This window comes from Oculina patagonica, chromosome 4 (assembly GCF_052425735.1).
Source record: "Oculina patagonica isolate OP01 chromosome 4, crgOcupat, whole genome shotgun sequence".
Classification (NCBI taxonomy): Eukaryota; Metazoa; Cnidaria; class Anthozoa; order Scleractinia; family Oculinidae; genus Oculina; species Oculina patagonica.
Window position 1 is genome coordinate 20381056 of NC_135761.1, and position 16876 is coordinate 20397931.

At 41.8% G+C, this 16876-nt stretch overlaps 2 protein-coding genes across 2 annotated transcripts; both read right to left on the bottom strand.

Moving 5' to 3' along the window:
- Positions 1–967: 967 nt before the first annotated feature.
- On the bottom strand, positions 968–5455 carry LOC144651695 (uncharacterized). Its single transcript, XM_078511643.1, has 3 exons — positions 4951–5455; positions 3262–3915; positions 968–2825 (listed from the first exon to the last, which is right to left on the bottom strand). The coding sequence occupies exons 1-3, from the start codon at positions 5207–5209 to the stop codon at positions 1693–1695; spliced, it is 2046 nt and encodes a 681-aa protein (XP_078367769.1). The 5' UTR covers positions 5210–5455; the 3' UTR covers positions 968–1692.
- A 378-nt stretch (positions 5456–5833) lies between these two features.
- Positions 5834–10549, bottom strand: LOC144651690 (uncharacterized). Its single transcript, XM_078511637.1, has 3 exons — positions 10200–10549; positions 8206–8859; positions 5834–7318 (listed from the first exon to the last, which is right to left on the bottom strand). The coding sequence occupies exons 1-3, from the start codon at positions 10462–10464 to the stop codon at positions 6180–6182; spliced, it is 2058 nt and encodes a 685-aa protein (XP_078367763.1). The 5' UTR covers positions 10465–10549; the 3' UTR covers positions 5834–6179.
- Between the last annotated feature and the right edge of the window lie 6327 nt (positions 10550–16876).

Here is a 16876-nt window from a genome sequence, read left to right on the forward strand (position 1 = left end):
ATGTATGCATGTCCGTCGAAACAGTATGCTTGAAAGTGGATTTGAACCTATTTTCAGCCGCGCACTTAGATTTCTTGTGATTCTAGATCAAGCACGTATTCTGACCCACTTAAAGCAAAAACAGGGTCTATGTGTTCTCCTCACGTAAATGAATTTTCAGCGTGCTAATACGTCTTACCAGTGCCACACAAGAAATTAAAACGGTACAAGCCAATATAAAGGGTAAAATGCATTGGACTAGCGGGACTTCGAACGCGATGTTCGACGAGTTAGCTTCACCGAAAGGTCTCTGATAAGTCTCTTGGCGGAGACGAAACATGCGTGTCAGACCAGCCACGAAAGTATTCATTAACAATTTACACGTTACGCAATTGGGAATGCTTACGCGATGTAAGGCCAGATTGCACCATCATTTCGACGCTAGCGGGACTTCGAACGCGATGTTCAACGAGTTAGCTTCACCGAAAGGTCTCTGATGAGTCTCTTGGCGGAGACGAAACATGCGTGTCAGACCAGCCACGAAAGTACTCTAAATATACTTGGTAAAACACCAAAAATGCAGGATTGTGATTGTATAAAGTGTGTTTGTGGCGGCCATGTTGGAGAAGTGACACAATAAAAGATATTTGCATAAAAATGAATTTTTTTCCCAAAGGAAAATCTATCTATTGTTTCACTCCTCCAATATGGCCGTCATGAACGTACTCTATACACCAGTTTTTTCGAAGGTGTCACTTCACATTGCAATTAGTTTTTACTTCATAGGCACTTTAACAAGGTAACTCCATCAGCTTTACAATTAAAACTATTATCGATAGATTCCCTGATAAAAAAACAAAGAAATAAAAAAATAAAAATAATAATAAAAATGCCGTTTCGTAAGTGAGCCTCATTGTAGTGAGGTTGCCATGGCAGATCGTGTCCGTTGATGTATTTTGTTTAGCTCACCAATCCACCCATGCCCAACCATGCGCAAAAGAGTACAAAAGCGTACTTCACATAACACCGTACTGCTATTAAATTAAACTGAAACTGTAGAAGAAAAAGCGCCCCATATGTATTTTAGTTCTTTATTTCGTAATGCTTATTTTCTGCGATTACATAATCTCGAAAAAAGGACTTTAATTTCGTGTTTTTGTAGAAATATAATGCTAAAGGGAAGTAAGTTCACGAAAAGGTTCCAACTAATTGCTGATCGGTATAAAAAAGATAGTTTCAGACATGGCGCTACAGATTCCAGTTTTACAAAGCAATTCTTTACCAAGCGATATTGAGCAAAACGATAACAAGACAAAACTAAAACAGGTTGGCATGTTCGTTTCCAACAAAGCATAAAGTTGTACTGACGAGGTTAACGTTTATTAAGATATGCCTTTCCTCTGCTTCATGATAAAACAATAACTGAGGTACACTGTGATTGTTTACGAAGCTGTTATAAATTGCACATTTTTTTACTATGTGGCACAGAGTTTCTACCTTTTTCGCTCTAATTATCAGGCACCATTATTATCCCCGCTTGCTTCCATGCTTTTATGAACTATGTTTATTATTGTCTTGCTTTGCTTATCATTATCTTCAGGTAATTGCAAAGTCACATTTACATTTCAAACAAAACTGATTGTGATCATTGCAAATACTAAGTTTGGTGGTGATGTCAGCTATTTTGAGAGTATCAAAAGGATACTCGAATGTTTATGCTATGCCATAGCATTTAAGTTTTCCCAGGGTATGGTAACCTTGCTCGCCACTATCCCCTGTATCGCCAAACCTGAGCTGTTTAACTGGAAGATGTGTCTTGTCAGTGAGCAGACCGCTGTCCTCACGCCATACACCGTCATTTGCATCACAGTTACAAGCCGGATAACTGGGGTTTGCACATGAGTTGGTCATCCCGCATGCGCACTTACCACTGCCAGGTGATGCTCCGCCCCAGTAATTCATCTTAGTAGAATCACGTGACACCCACCAGGCATATTGTAACGTTGAATCAAAGCACTCGTACTTAATAAACTGTTCACAGTGTGAGGAGACTCCGGTGAGACTTGCCAACTGAGACAGGCTTGCTCCTGTGTAGTGAATGTCACGTGAGTAACAACCTTGAGATTCACATCCCCGCACGTGTGTTCTGCTCTCACTGTCGTGACTTATTACTGTCACGCCAACTCCACTCTTGTCATTCATGTCACAGTAAACTGAAAATGGTGCTAGGCCTCCTGCGCCATCTGGATCAATGACGCAAGTTTCGCTTACACTGGTGGTGTATTTTCTGATCACAGAACAAGAAGTCGCAATAACTGGAGAATTGATTTTGACTTTGGCTTCTATTGTTGACAGAGCATTAGTTGCTTTACAGGTGTAAGATCCCTCGTGTGATTTCTTGATGTTCTGAATAAGCACCGTTCCATTCTGTAGAACTTTGGACTCTACAGGAAGTGAAGTCTTGCCATCCTTTGACCAAATTACTGTGGGTCTCAGGTCGCTCTCGGCCACACACGGTAAGCGAATTGCATGTCCAAACACAGGAGTCACCTCTTGAGGAGGACGGACTTTAAAATGCAGACGAGAAAATATTACCAGTTGAGCAGTGTCTGTTACTGATCCCAGAATATTCTCTGCTTTACAAATGTATAGTCCACCATCCTTTCTTGCCACACTGTTGATTGTCAGGGTTCCATTCATCACTTCTGATCTGTCTTCATTTTTACCCCCTGCTCTGGACCACGTGATCCTGGGAAGCGGCTGACCAGCAGCAGTGCAGGCGATGGTAACGTTTTGTTTTTCTTCGGCAATCACTCGATTGGATGATAATAGAAGTGTAGGAGCGACTGTTGAGAAAAAAAAAAATAATTTTATTCTTTGAGAAAACAGCTGGCGAATGCACTTTACTAAATAAGGTTTTATTCTAACACATGCATAGGTTATTAGGAAAGATTTTATAAATGTTATTTTCCTTTTAAATTCTATCTCATTAATCTCATTATACTCGTTAAATTGTAGCCTATCTTGAGCAGGTTCGTTTTGATTAAAAAAAAACCCTCTTCCGAAAAGAAAAATATCTTTCTGTAAAACGACTTAATTAATATTTTGGATTATTTATCAAGTGCTTGTGCAATTTCTTTTTGCGATGTTTCGCACCAGCTCTAACAAGACCCTCGACTGACCTTTATAGCAAAACAAAAAACATCTTAACGATACGTACGATAGGTCTGTTTTTCAGCATCAACCACAGTTACTAAATATCTCAATTATTACACAACTTACACTGTACAGTTAATTTCGCCGAGGCGTTCACTTGTCCCAGCAAATTTTCAGCTTTGCAGCTGTAAACTCCGTCGTCTCCAGGTCTAACGTCCTTGACAATCAAAGCGCCACTGGCTTCTACCACGTGACGACCCACAGGAAGTGATGAATTGATTTTCGACCACGTGACTTTTGGAGTTGGATTACCATCCGCTGTACATTTTAAGATGCCCGTCTGACTTTCATTGACTGTTGTTCCAACAGGACGCTGCAGCAGAGATGGAGCCGAGATGGACCTGCCCGGTTCACCCCTGTCGCCTTTTATACCCGGCGGGCCTCTAAGTCCCATGGGACCGGGCTCTCCCGCCACTCCGACATCCCCCTTTATGCCCATCGGTCCTCGAGGACCTATTGGTCCATGTTTACCGGGAGGTCCGTTTGACCCGGGTCTCCCTGGAGGACCTGGTCTCCCTCTAGGTCCCGGTCTTCCTCGTCTTCCCGTGTTACCTTTTGGTCCTGGGCGGCAGAGCGTGTGATCTTTAGCACAGACTTGGTTTTGCAGCAGACCAAATTCGTGTTGAATCAGCAGTCGAACTTCAGAGGCCGTTAGGGTTGATTTCTTTTGTGAATCATCGGGTGAAGAGCGTTTTTGTCTTGTGATGGTCTCCTCTTTACCTGGAAATTTAAAGCGTTTATAATATGGCTGAATCCACGTGCAAGAAATATATCTTATTAACCACGCGCGAGGGCCGTACTGGGCGAATATTGGCCCGAGGTCTTGACAGTACGGATCGAGCGCAGCGAGGTCCGTACAAAAAGACCGAGGGCCAATAAACGCCCAGTACGGTCCCGAGCAAGCTTGGTTAATAAGAGATTTATTACACGACTGGAAACTTTGGGTAGTGAGAATTGCTACCCGGTAGATGTTGTGGAAAAAAAATGTGCGGCAAAACTTTTTCGCACGCTAAAAGAGTTATAATTATTTCTGTGGTTAGTTCATTTCATTTTCAAAGCAATGAAAACTTCGAAAAACTCTTGCAAAAAAATCTAGCAAAAATCTTGTGCTAAATCGCGCGGGAATTAGCGCGGGATCATCCGGGACAAAACCCGGTCCGATACTTGGAAAATATCGGCCCTCGCGGGACCGGAAATAAAGTAATCTGATTGGCTGATTTAGTTATTGGCCCTCGGACCGCCTTAGTCGTGTAATAAGTGCCCGTATTGCCCGTTCGGGATTTCCCGGGTCCGTCCCACCAAAAAATTTTGTTTTTTGGCCATATAATAAATCCTTTATTGACCAAGCTTGTTGGTCAAGATGGCTTTATGTTGGCCTCGTTCCTTTTTCTGCTTTTATTGACTTCGACTTCGCGTCAGACCATAAAACACAAAAAAGCATTTGGCCAATATCCAGCCATCTTGACCTCACGCTAGGTCAGTTAGCCATATTTATTTACACATCGTTCACTGTGAATCATTCTTTGACATTAAACGGTTTGTATAAAGCAACCTAGCGGTAACGTTTTCCACTTTCATTTAACTGAGTCTCATGCATCGTACCATTAGCCTCTTTGCTTCCTAGCTGTTTAGAGGAGAAGAAAAATCCTCTAAAGGCACTTTCCTGCGTGGAGCCAGAGAAGGCGCCCCAAAATAACTGACAAATTACACAAGAAATGATACTGTCGTAATATTCATAAACGAAACAAAACATACCCTTTGTCGCTTGCCAATGGCGACTAGTATCCATAACTTGCCTCCTTTCGTAATTTTGTTGTACTTTTCGAAGGAGTTTTGTCTCCATCTTATCACAGAATGTTACTGAGTGTGATATCAGTCGATGATGTTCTTGTATTCTGAGTTCCACGTGAACTAGCGCGATACAGCACACAACAGACAACAGCAAGCCTGACGCTGAACACAAGCGGTGCAGTGTTTCTCTTCTCTGCTTCTTCTCTTTATCTTGTTGTTTCATCGTCACAAATTGAATGGATGTAAACGGCGATTTCTGTACCGTTTGAGCTGCGTACAGATCAGCGCAGTCACTGAGTTGAATCTTGGTTGAATCGATCGGTCAAAGAACGATATAAAACTGATCGACCGATTTTCACTGACGAGTGAATTTAACACGAATCTTAATGTTGACCAATTTGTGGTTAAAATAGAAGGATGTGTTCGTGCTTGTTGTAGTGATTCACGACAGGAAGTATATTACTTTCTTACTGAGGTCACGTTCATTTACCACTGTATGTAGGCTAATTCCGGTGGGTGAAGGCGTTTAGGGTGGGCGGGGGGTGGGGTAAGTATTATCTAGTCGGCTGGGCAGTTGTATGTAACGTCAATGCCAAGTAAATGAGATAAGAAGATTTCTTGTTTCATTGATCATAGCGGGCTGTAGATTTCACAGGTATTTACTTATTGGAATAATAACTTTGTAGCCCGTCCTTATCTTTATGCTACGCAATACTTGTCTGGCAATAGTTTACTTGAACTTTCGATCTCTTATACACACTTTTTGACAATAAAGGGGGGGGCGTGATTAAGAGCCAGATTTTTTAACAACAACTGAGGGAATTCTCATGCGCTTATTGGTCGAGAGCTATGGTCGATGAGATCAAGGAAAAGAAACGTTTTTACTTTATTTATTCATTTGCAATTGTACGCACTAAGTGGCACAAGTACCAAGAGACTAGGCTCCCCCCTTAAACAAACAGTTCAATGATTCTTATTCTCGCTTCCTTAATGCTTCTAGAAACCGTTTTTGAGGGCAATGGTGTTGCTGTTTTTGTTATGAATTTTCCGTTTTTTACAAGGCTACGTTTAAAGTTGTAATAAGGAAATGATGACTATTTCAAATATTGAGTTAACCATCACCTTCTTTTGGTAACAAAAATGTCTATGTATTTTTTGCTTTTATTGTGAGTACTGAAACGATATTTGAATATTTATGCTACGCCATAGCACTTAAGTTTTCCAACGGTATGATAACCTTGCTCGTGACCGTATATATCTCCAAACCTAAGCTGTTTAACTGGAAGATGTGTCTTGTCAGTGAGCAGACCGCTGTCTTCGCGCCATTCACCGTCATTCTTATCACAGTTACAACCATAACTGGAGTCTGCACATGAGTTGGTCATCCCGCATGCGCACTTACCACTGCCAGGCGATGCTCCGCCCCAGTACGTCATCTTAGTAGTGTCACGTGACACCCACCAGGCCTGTCCCCATCGAAACATCACTGAATTATAACACTCGTACTTAATAAACTGTTCACAGTGTAAGGAGACCCTGGTAAGACTTGCCAGCTGAGACAGGCTTGCTCCTGTATAGTGAATGTCACGTGAATAACAACCCGCGGAGTCACATCCGTTCACGTGCGTTCTGGTCTCACTGTCATGACTTATTACTGTCACGCCGACTCCATTCTTGTCACTCATGTCACAATAAACTGTAAATGGTGCCAGGCCTCCTGCGCCATCCGGATCAATGACGTAATTTCCGCTTACACTGGTGACGAATTTTCTGATCACAGAACAAGAAGTCGCAATAACTGGAGAATTGATTTTTACTTTAGCTTCTATTGTTGACAGAGCATTAGTTGCTTTACAGGTGTAATATCCTTCGTGTGATTTCTTGATGTTCTGAATCAGCAGTGTTTGATTTTGTAGAACATTGGACTCTACAGGAAGTGAAGACTTGCCATCCTTTGTCCAAGTGATTGTAGTTCTCAGGTCACTCTCGGCAACACAGGGCAGGTGGAGGTTTGAACTAATCACAGGAGTCACCTCTTGAGGAGGACGGACTTTAAAACGCAGAGGAGGAAATACCATCAGTTGAGCAGTGTCAGTTGCTGATCCCAGAATATTCGTAGCTTTACAAACGTATATTCCACCGTCTACTCTTGTCACACTGTAGATTGTCAGCGCTCCATTCACCACTTTATTTCTGTCTTCAGGCAAACTACCTACTGCCTTTGACCACGTGATACTGGGAAGCGGCTGACCAGTAACACTGCAGGCAATGCGGATGTTTTGTTTCTCCTCAGCAATCAATCGGTTGGATGACAATGATAGTTTAGGAGCGACTATCGAAAAACAAGATAAATATATATCTTCAGGGGTCAAACAATGGCGAATGCAATTTTTAAATGAAATTTTATCGAATTGTTCCTTTATTATCAATAACAATTTTATATAGATCTTTTCAGTTGATTTCAGTTTTCTTTGGCCACTCGCTTTGCGAAGTTTGTTGGGAATTTGGAAACTTCGTTACGAAGTTGCCAATTACATTGCGAGTTCGCGAATCAAGTTGCGAACTTCGATACAAAGTTCCCAACTTCGGCCCGACTGAACTTCCCAAGTTTGGTAGTTGAAGAAGAACTAGACATGTTGTAAGTTTTTTATTGACGTCGGTATATTTGTTCAAACAAGTATTTTTCAACTTGAGCTGCAAGAGTGTCGCTGGGATATTCCCACCACAACCTTGCTTCCTTTAAAATTATTGAGTTCAGATCGCCATGACTTCCGAGCAGCATGTCTTGTTTCTCCTCAACTAGGAAACTTGCGAAGGTTATTCGGGTCGAGGTTGGGAACTTTGTATCGAAGTTCGCAATTTGATTCGCAAACTCGAAACGTAATTGCCAACGAACTTCGCAAAGCGGGCGGCCAAAGTAAACGGAAATCAACTGTAATGCTGGTTAAATTGTAGCCTGACATGTGCAGGCTCGTTCCGATTTAAATTTCATGGGATGAAGCAACCCCTGATAAGAAAAGTTTCTCTATTAAATAGTCTAAATACGACTTCATAGTTTGGATACAATAAGTGCTTCTGCAGTTGCGTTTTCTTTTCATATTTTGCATCGGCTAAAACAAGGACCTTTACACCAAAAAGACCTATGTTTACAAACGGCTTCTTTTCAAGCATCAACCGCAACTACTCGCCACTAAATATCTAAGTTATATGGAAACTTACACTGGACAGTTAATTTCGCCGAGGCGTTCACTTGTCCCAGCAAATTTTCAGCTTTGCAGCTGTAATCTCCTTCGTCTCCAGGTCTAACGTCCTTCACAATCAGAGCACCACTGGACTCTACCACGTGACGACCTACAGGCAGCCGTAAATTGTCCCTTGACCACGTAACTTTCGGCGTTGGATTTCCATCCGTTGTACATTTTAAGATGGCTGTCTGACTTTCGTTGACTGTCATTCCAACAGGACGCTGTAGCAGAGATGGAGCCGAGATGGACTGGCCTGGCTCGCCCTTGTTACCTTTCATACCTGGCGGGCCTCTAGGTCCCACGGGACCGGGATCGCCAGGCACTCCGACATCCCCCTTTATGCCCATCGGTCCTAGAGATCCTATTGGTCCATGTTTACCAGGAGGTCCGTCTGACCCGGGTCTTCCTGGGGGACCTGGTCTCCCTCGGGTTCCTGGTTTTCCTCGTCGTCCCGTGTTACCTTTTGGTCCTGTGCGGCAGAGCGTGTGATCTTTAGCACAGAGTTGGTTTTGCAGCAGACCAAGTTCTTGTTTGATCAGTACTTGTACTTCAGAAGCGGTTAGGGTTGATTTCTGTTGTGAATCATCGGGCGAAGAGCGTTTCTGTCTTGAGATGGTCTCCTGTTCACCTGCAAAATTATAGTTAGTTTATATTATTATCGTACACTCTTTCAACCCTTCTTTGACGTTGAGCAGTTGGTATGATGCGACGTATTTCCGCTTTGATTTGTCAATGTGACTAACTGACTTCGATCCTAGCTCTCCTCTGGGAGAATAGGGGCCCCCTGGGGGACTCGCATATCAAAGGGACGGGGATGCTCGTCGGAAATTTTGAAAAAAACCCTAAAAGAGACCAATCTGGGTGTGGCTAAAGCTATTCTTGACCCCTAAAAGATACCAAAAAACTAAGAATAGAATACATATTTGTATAGTTCTTCCTGTTTAGCCCTAAACGAGACCATTATGGCTAAAAATATTGGCGTTTTGCCTGGAACACCCTATGCGAGACTAAAATCCGAAATTTACACCCCTAAGCGAGACGACGAGCATCCCTGTCACTTTCATATGCGAGTCCCCCCCCCCCCGGATAGGGTCACATCATCGTACTCTTTTAAGGTGGCTAAATACAGTTTTGAGGGGGTAAGTGAGCCCAACTTTTAACTCTCTTTAAAAATATTCAGGAATGTTCTTTCTTTCTCTTATTACTGTTTCTTAAAGCGTATAGCCATCATATGCGACATTTGACCAATAAAAATGCTAATAAACAATCAATAAAGAGCCAAAATGAATGGCCGAGTGCTTAGGAGGGGACTGGGCACTAGTTGTTTTAACAGCGTTTTTCTCAAAATCTACCCGTATGATCCCACCTCAAAATTTCAGAAATTACAAATTGGCTTTGATTTAACATTCATGCAGGATAAAATAAAAATCTGTAAGACAGATTTTTCGCAAAATAGAAAAATGTGATATTTTTGCCCCTTTAAAAAATAGCTCAAATTCTGTCTTACAGAATTTTTTTTTATTTTGCATGAATGTTTAATCAAAGCCAATTTGTAATTTCTGAAATTTTGAGGTGGGGTCATACGGGTAGATTTTGAGAAAAACGCTGTTAAAACAACTAGTGCCCAGTCCCCTCCTAAGCACTCGGCCATTCATTTTGACTCTTTATTGATTGTTTATTAGCATTTTTATTTGTCAAATGTCGCATATGATGGCTATACGCTTTAAGAAAAAATAATAAGAGAAAGAAAGATCATTCCTAAATATTTTTAAAGACAGTTAAAAGTTGGGCTCACTTACCCCCTCAAAACTGTATTAAGCCACCTTAAAATTGTAACTATTCGTGTTAGGAAAACCATTCCACAAAAAGCATGTTCCTGCTTGGACAGAAGGCGCGCCAGAATAACTGACAAATTACACAAGAACCTATGCTCTTGAAAATCTCAGTAACGTAACTAAATATACGTACCTTTGGAGGCTTGCCAATGGCGGCCTGTAGTCATAATATGCCATCTTTCGTATTGTTGTTGTACCTTTCGCAGGAGTTTTGTCTCCATCTTATCACAGAATGTTACTGAGTGTGATATCAGTCGATGATGTTCTTGTATTCTGAGTTCCACGTGAATTAGCGCGATACAACACACAACAGACAACAGCAAGCCTGATGCGCAAGACAAGCGGTGCAGTGTTTGCCTTCTGTTCATCTGCTTCTTTTCTTTATCTTGGTGTTTCATCGTCGCAATTGTCACTGCGATCTTGCGATGTCAAATTGATGAAAACGGCGTTTTGTTCACCTTTTGAGTTGCTTACAGATAAGTCCACTGTGAGTTAATGGCCGATGTAAACTTGATGGTCCGATTTTCACTGCGACTCGCAAATGTAACACGAATCTTAATGTTAACCGATACGGTAAAAAAAAATTGAAGCATTTGTCTGTGCTCGTTATGACGACTCAGTATCACAGGAAGTATATTATTTTCTTACTGAGGTCACATTTATTTACCACACAGATTGACAACAGCATCTGGGCTGATAACGGTGGGTGCACGTGTTTTGGAAGGAGAAGGGTAAAGTGATTTTCCTATTTTCGCTGACGTGTGACACGAATCTTAACCGATTTGTAGTAAAAACAGCAGCACCTTCTGTTGGTGTTGTGGATATTCAGTATCACCTGGTATCACAGGAAGTGTATTATTATCTTCAGTACCGGGGTCACATTTTTTTTATCACAGCATCTGGGCTGATGCCAGTGGGTGTACGCGCACGTGTTTAGGTGAGGAGAGGGGTAAATGTTATCTGGGTGGACAGTTGTATAAACCGTCAATTGTGAAGTAAATAAATTTAGAAGATTTTTCAAGCTACAATTAAAAGAGAGATAAATGGTAACTTGTTTTATTGATCATTGCGGGTCGTAGAGTTCACGAATAATTGATACTACAACTTTGTTACCCGTTCTTTGCTGTTTGCCGCGCGATACTCTTCAGACATGGGTTTAAATAGATTGTTCACAACAGCTGAGAGAATTATACTGCAGTAACTTAACTGCAAAGGTAAAACTCGAGAAATTGCTAATTCTTTTCCTAGCAAACGAAATGTGACAGTGATAAATGGTTAGTTGGGAGATTGGGGCTAAATTTCAGAGCTTTTAGCAGAAAAAAGTGATCTGCTGTTATCTGTCACACGCTCGCGTATTTTCGCACTGAGTTCCCTCTAATTTACTGGCCTATAGAACACTGAATGAAAATGGTAACACTGCGCTATCAAATAATTCTTTTAACGAAGAAAGATGCATCAGCTAATTAAGTCTAGTTAATCCGATTCGAACCCATTTAGCGGCGCATACCGTAAAATTCCGGTTATAAGCCCTGGGCTTATACAACTTCGCAAGGAACGAGCTACGGGAGTGTTGATCAAAATACGTTTTAAAGTTAAAAACGCATATTAAAGCAACATTTAGCCCTGTTCAGTACTGTCAACTGGCAGAGGGGGGCTTATATCCGGGGGGTCTTATAAGCGGAGGGGCTTAAAACCGGAATTTTACGGTACTTCACTTCCTTGATGGAGCACGTAGTATCCACTTTGTGCAAAAACAGGGTCTATGTATTCTCCACAATACGTAAATGTATATTTTCAGCTCGCTATTAGAAATGCTTACCCGTGCTATGTGACAAAAGTTCAAGCCAGTACAAAGGGTGAAAAAGCATGTAACCGTTGGTAAAACTATTTGGTAAAATACCAAAAAATAAAAAATAAAAAAACGCCTTTGATTACAGTTTACAGATTACAGATGTTTACGAAGGTGTCACTTTACAATAATCACTGAAGCCCCGTTCACACTGACCCTGGTAAATTTGAAAACGATTTTTTTTTCTCCGGTCAGGCCAACCGTCCACACTGAAACGGCGTTTTCGGTCACCGAAAACGGAACTTTTTAAAAACGCTCACCAATAAAGTGTGTCGTTTTCAAATTTACCCGGGTTCATGTGGACGGAAAACATTTTACCCGGCGTTTTTAAATTTCTCCGTTTTCAAATGTACCCGGGTCAGTGTGGACGGGGCCTAAGTAACTGGGCGCTTTCCATTCGACCAAAAATTCCGGAAATTTCGGGACAAGAGCGAATGGTACAGAAATTTCCTGGAAAAGTTCCAGAAAATCCGCAAAGTGTTGACTTTCCGAAATGCGAACCATTCAACCGAAAATCCCCGAAATTCCAGGAGCAAAATCTAATGGAACTGAAATTTCCGGGAAATTGTTTTCGAAAATTTGGGTCTTCCTTCCGAGGCTGTCCTCTTATCTGGATTTTTTGGGAAAACCGCCATTTTACACTCAGCCCGAGTTCCTTTGGCCGAGAATTTAGCGAGTTCGGCAGCTGAAAGCAGCTACATGTGTTTAGAAAGCGTTCTTAAAACTCCATAAAAAAATTAAGGCCTCGTGGTTAACTTGGTTGTTTTTCGTTTTCAGTTTTGCAGACGACAGCAAAGAAATGTACAAATATTTATAACGCGCGTGCAGGATACGCCATTGTATTGTTCCTTAAACTTTTTGTTTGGCGACGTTTTCGTTGCTTGTGTGCCTTTTGAAAGGTCCCTGTTGTTGTGGCCACGATGTCGGTCATGGCGGTTTATCAGTGCTCGGAATGCTTTTTTATTAGCAAAAATATTGAGTTATTTGTTCAGCAAACCTGCCACAGTGCATTATTAAAATGTACTGTGAAGATTCCCATACAAGACGCACTACCATATGCAAATTTTGTTTTGCATTCCGTGCAGTCAACCGGAAAATGCTATTCTCACTGCATAATTAATTAGCTCATAGCAGAAGTTTTAATTATATGCTCGAATTCCTTCGTTTTGGCGCATGCTTGTTGCAGTGTTGATGCTTTGCGGTCTAAGGGTATAAATCCTGTCGTCATTTCGCTTGAAACGTGGTCATTTTAACGGTACTCCGGCACGACGGCCAACTTTCGCTTTATAGCCCACAGTCAACCGCCACCAGCGTTTATGGCAGAACAAGGTCTTCCTCCTCCGCCTGCTCCTGTCGCCGTTGCGGACGTGGAACTTGCTGCTCTTGAACCTCTGTCAGCCGTTGAACCGCCAGCTATCGAACCGCAACCTTTTCTGCCGCAGGCACCGACTTTGCACGCGGCTCTGGCTGTTGGAGCCGGGGAACGGGTAATTTTCTAGTAACATCTTTAGCCTTGTTTTACGTGTCTTGTCGGGTTTTATCCGCTGCTTGTGGCTTACGCGCCTGCATTTGTTTTCGGTTTGTATATATTCTGTCTGGGTTGTTTAGTGTTGCTCTTTTGTCGCCGCATAGTTCTCCGTATTTTGCTAGTTGCCCGCCATTTGTTCTTTTGCACGTGCTTGTTATTTTCTCTTCTGTCTGCTTTGCGCGCTTTTTAGCATTGCTTATTTGTGTTTTTGCATATCTCTAGGCCTTTGTTTTATTTTTAGCTCACGCAATTTAGGCTTTCTTGTTTTTATTTTGCTAGCTGTGTTAGGGTGTTTTTTCGTCACCCTTTGCGGGTCTTATGTTATGCATTTTTCGTTCGCGCAATTTTTACATATCTCTAGGCTTTTATTTTTTAGTCTTGGCTCCCGCAATTAAGGCTTTCTTTTTTTATTTTGCTAGCCTTGTTAGGGTGTTTTTCGACACCCTTTGCGGGTTTTACGTTGTGCATTTTTATTCGCGCCCTTTTTTGCATGTCTCTAGGCCTTTGTTTTTCAGTTTAGCTCTCGCAATTAGGGCTTTTTTGTCTTTATTTTAGCACTGTTAGGGCGTTTTTCGCCTCCCTTTGCAGGTCTTATGTTACGCTTTTTTTATTTGCACGTTTTGGGTCGGGTTTTCATGTTGTAGTTTATTGTCGCTTAAGTGTTCCATAGCAATTATTTCAGGATTTTCTTTGCCTGTGTTTACCACCGGTTTAGACAACTTTTTTTGTTAAGCGGCTACTTTACGGTATACCACCGTTTTAGGCAACTCGTTACGTGGACATGTTTATAGTTTCTTGTGGCGTTTTTTAATTGTTACAGTACATGTTATAATGTTCCACTGTCGAAAAAAACGTCTTTTCGCGTGGCTATTGTTGTGTATACCACCAGTGAAGGCAACGTATTGTTGCGGGGCTGTTTATAGGATACCACTGGTTATTGTATGAATGTTATTGTGTATTCCAATGGTGAAGGCAACGTTTTGTTGCGTGGCTATTATTTTGCGTATGCCACTGCTGAAGGCAACGTGTTGTTGCGTGGCTATTACTTTGTGTATTCCACTGGTGAAGGCAACGTATTGTTGCGTGGCTATTATTTTGCGTATTCCACTGGTGAAGGCAACGTTTTGTTGCGTGGCTTTTATTTTGCGTATGCCACTGGTGAAGGCAACGTTTTGTTGCGTGGCTATTATTTTGCGTATGCCACTGCTGAAGGCAACGTGTTGTTGCGTGGCTATTACTTTGTGTATTCCACTGGTGAAGGCAACGTATTGTTGCGTGGCTATTATTTTGCGTATTCCACTGGTGAAGGCAACGTTTTGTTGCGTGGCTATTATTTTGCGTATGCCACTGCTGAAGGCAACGTGTTGTTGCGTGGCTATTACTTTGTGTATTCCACTGGTGAAGGCAACGTATTGTTGCGTGGCTATTATTTTGCGTATTCCACTGGTGAAGGCAACGTTTTGTTGCGTGGCTTTTATTTTGCGTATGCCACTGGTGAAGGCAACGTCTTTTCGCGTGGCTATTGTTGTGTATACCACCAGTGAAGGCAAAGTGACTGTTATTGCGTATTCCACCAGTGAAGGCAACGTATTGTTGCGTGGCTATTATAGGATACCACTGGTAACGTCTTTTCCCGTGGCAATTATTGTGTTTACCACCAGTAAGGTCAAAGTTTTATTGTATGACTGTTATTGCGTTTTCCACTGGTAAAGGCAGCACATTGTCGCGTGGCAATCTCTGTGTGGCAATCTTTTAAGGCAAAGCGTTATTGTATGACTGTTCTTACGTATTCCACAGGTGTAGGCAACGTATTGTTGCATAGCTATTATATTGTGTATACCACCAGTGAAGGTAAAGTTCTGTTCTTGCGTATTCCACTGGTGAAGGTAACCTATTGTCGTGTGGCTATTATTTTGTATACCACTAGTGGTTAAGGCAAGCGTTATTGTATAAATGTTCGAAATGTTATTTTCCACTAGTGAAGGCAACGTATTGCCGCTTGGCTATCTTGTGAATACCAACGGTGAAGGCAAAGCGTTGTTGTATTACTGTTATTGCGTATACCTATGGTTAAGAAGCGTGTTGTTGTGTGATTATTATCGCGAATACCTGTGGCAAGGAAACGTGTTGTTGCATGACTGTTTGTTGCGTATACTTCTGGTGAAGACAATATGTTGTTGCGTGGCTGTTATTGCGTTGTAACGATACGTTTTATGGCTATCGGGCGTTTATTTGCTTGTACTTGGAAATTCTCGACGGGTAAATGGACGGATGATTCGGTAAATAACATATTTCGACGCGTAACGGGGGGAACAACTCGGTAGAGCCACTGGCTAGGCTGCCGGCACTCGTTACGTATGCCAGAAGTACAGAGAACTTGTTCCTCCGCCTTAGTGGACGACAACACAGCAGAAAACCAAGGAAACTTCTTTGGAACTCAGCAAATCTTCTTTATTGTAGGATAAACTTCGACGGTTCTTCACACTAACTCATAGTACAAACTGCCAAGGGTAATCCAGTAAGGTACTGAAGGTAATCATCAAGGTAATCGATTTGTAACAGTTTACGCGTTACTTATATACTAACCTAGACAAATACAGTTGTCTTTCGCTATTGAATTAGGCCTACTCTGGGACCCAAAGTCGCCGTAACTTTGGGCGACTTAAGGCGACTTTAGGCGATTTTAGGCGATTTTAGCTCATTTTGTCCAAAATTACGGGCGATTTTGGGCGATTTAAGGCGATTTTGGGCGACTTTAGGCGACTTTGGGCGATTTTGGGCGACTTTAGGCAATTTTAGGTGACCGACCTAAGTACAGTTTTAGCTTTACATAGTCTACTATTAATATATAAACTATATACAACGGATTTAAAGCGACTTAGAGCGACTTTAGGCGACTTTAGGCGACTTTGGGCGACTTTAGGCGATTTTGGGCGACTTTGGGCGATTTTGGGTCCCAGAGTAGGCCTTGAATTCTTGTACAAAGAGATCTTATTGTACATGAATAAAGGTTAGTTTTTCATGGGAGAGATTGATGTATTTTTCAGAATATAGTATTTTCATTGGTTAAGTTATAATTAGAAATCCAGATTAACTTTTGGTTCGTTTACCTTGAGGAATATAATGCGAGAATAAAAGGTTACTTTTGAAATGTAAAATCTATTCTCGCTGCATAATTAATTAGCTCATAGCAGAAGTTTTAATTATATGCTCGAATTCCTTTGTTTTGGCGCATGCTTGTTGCAGTGTTGATGCTTTGCGGTCTAAGGGTATAAATCCTGTCATTTCGCTTGAAACGTTGTCTAAGGGTATAAATCCTGTCGTTGGTCTAAGGGTATAAATCCTGTCATTTCGCTTGAAACGTTGTCATTTTAACGGTACTCCGGCACGACGGCCAACTTTCGCGACGCACCCACCTCCCCTGGTGGCAGTT

Coding starts and splice junctions, on each gene's coding strand:
- LOC144651695 (XM_078511643.1), bottom strand. CDS start 5,209: ATGAAACAACAAGATAAAGAGAAGAAGCAGAGAAGAGAAACACTGCAC. Junction 3,916..4,950: donor CCATTGGCAAGCGACAAAGG/GTATGTTTTGTT, acceptor TTAAATTTCCAG/GTAAAGAGGAGACCATCACA. Junction 2,826..3,261: donor GGCGAAATTAACTGTACAGT/GTAAGTTGTGTA, acceptor TTTTCTCAACAG/TCGCTCCTACACTTCTATTA.
- LOC144651690 (XM_078511637.1), bottom strand. CDS start 10,464: ATGAAACACCAAGATAAAGAAAAGAAGCAGATGAACAGAAGGCAAACA. Junction 8,860..10,199: donor CCATTGGCAAGCCTCCAAAG/GTACGTATATTT, acceptor ATAATTTTGCAG/GTGAACAGGAGACCATCTCA. Junction 7,319..8,205: donor GGCGAAATTAACTGTCCAGT/GTAAGTTTCCAT, acceptor GTTTTTCGATAG/TCGCTCCTAAACTATCATTG.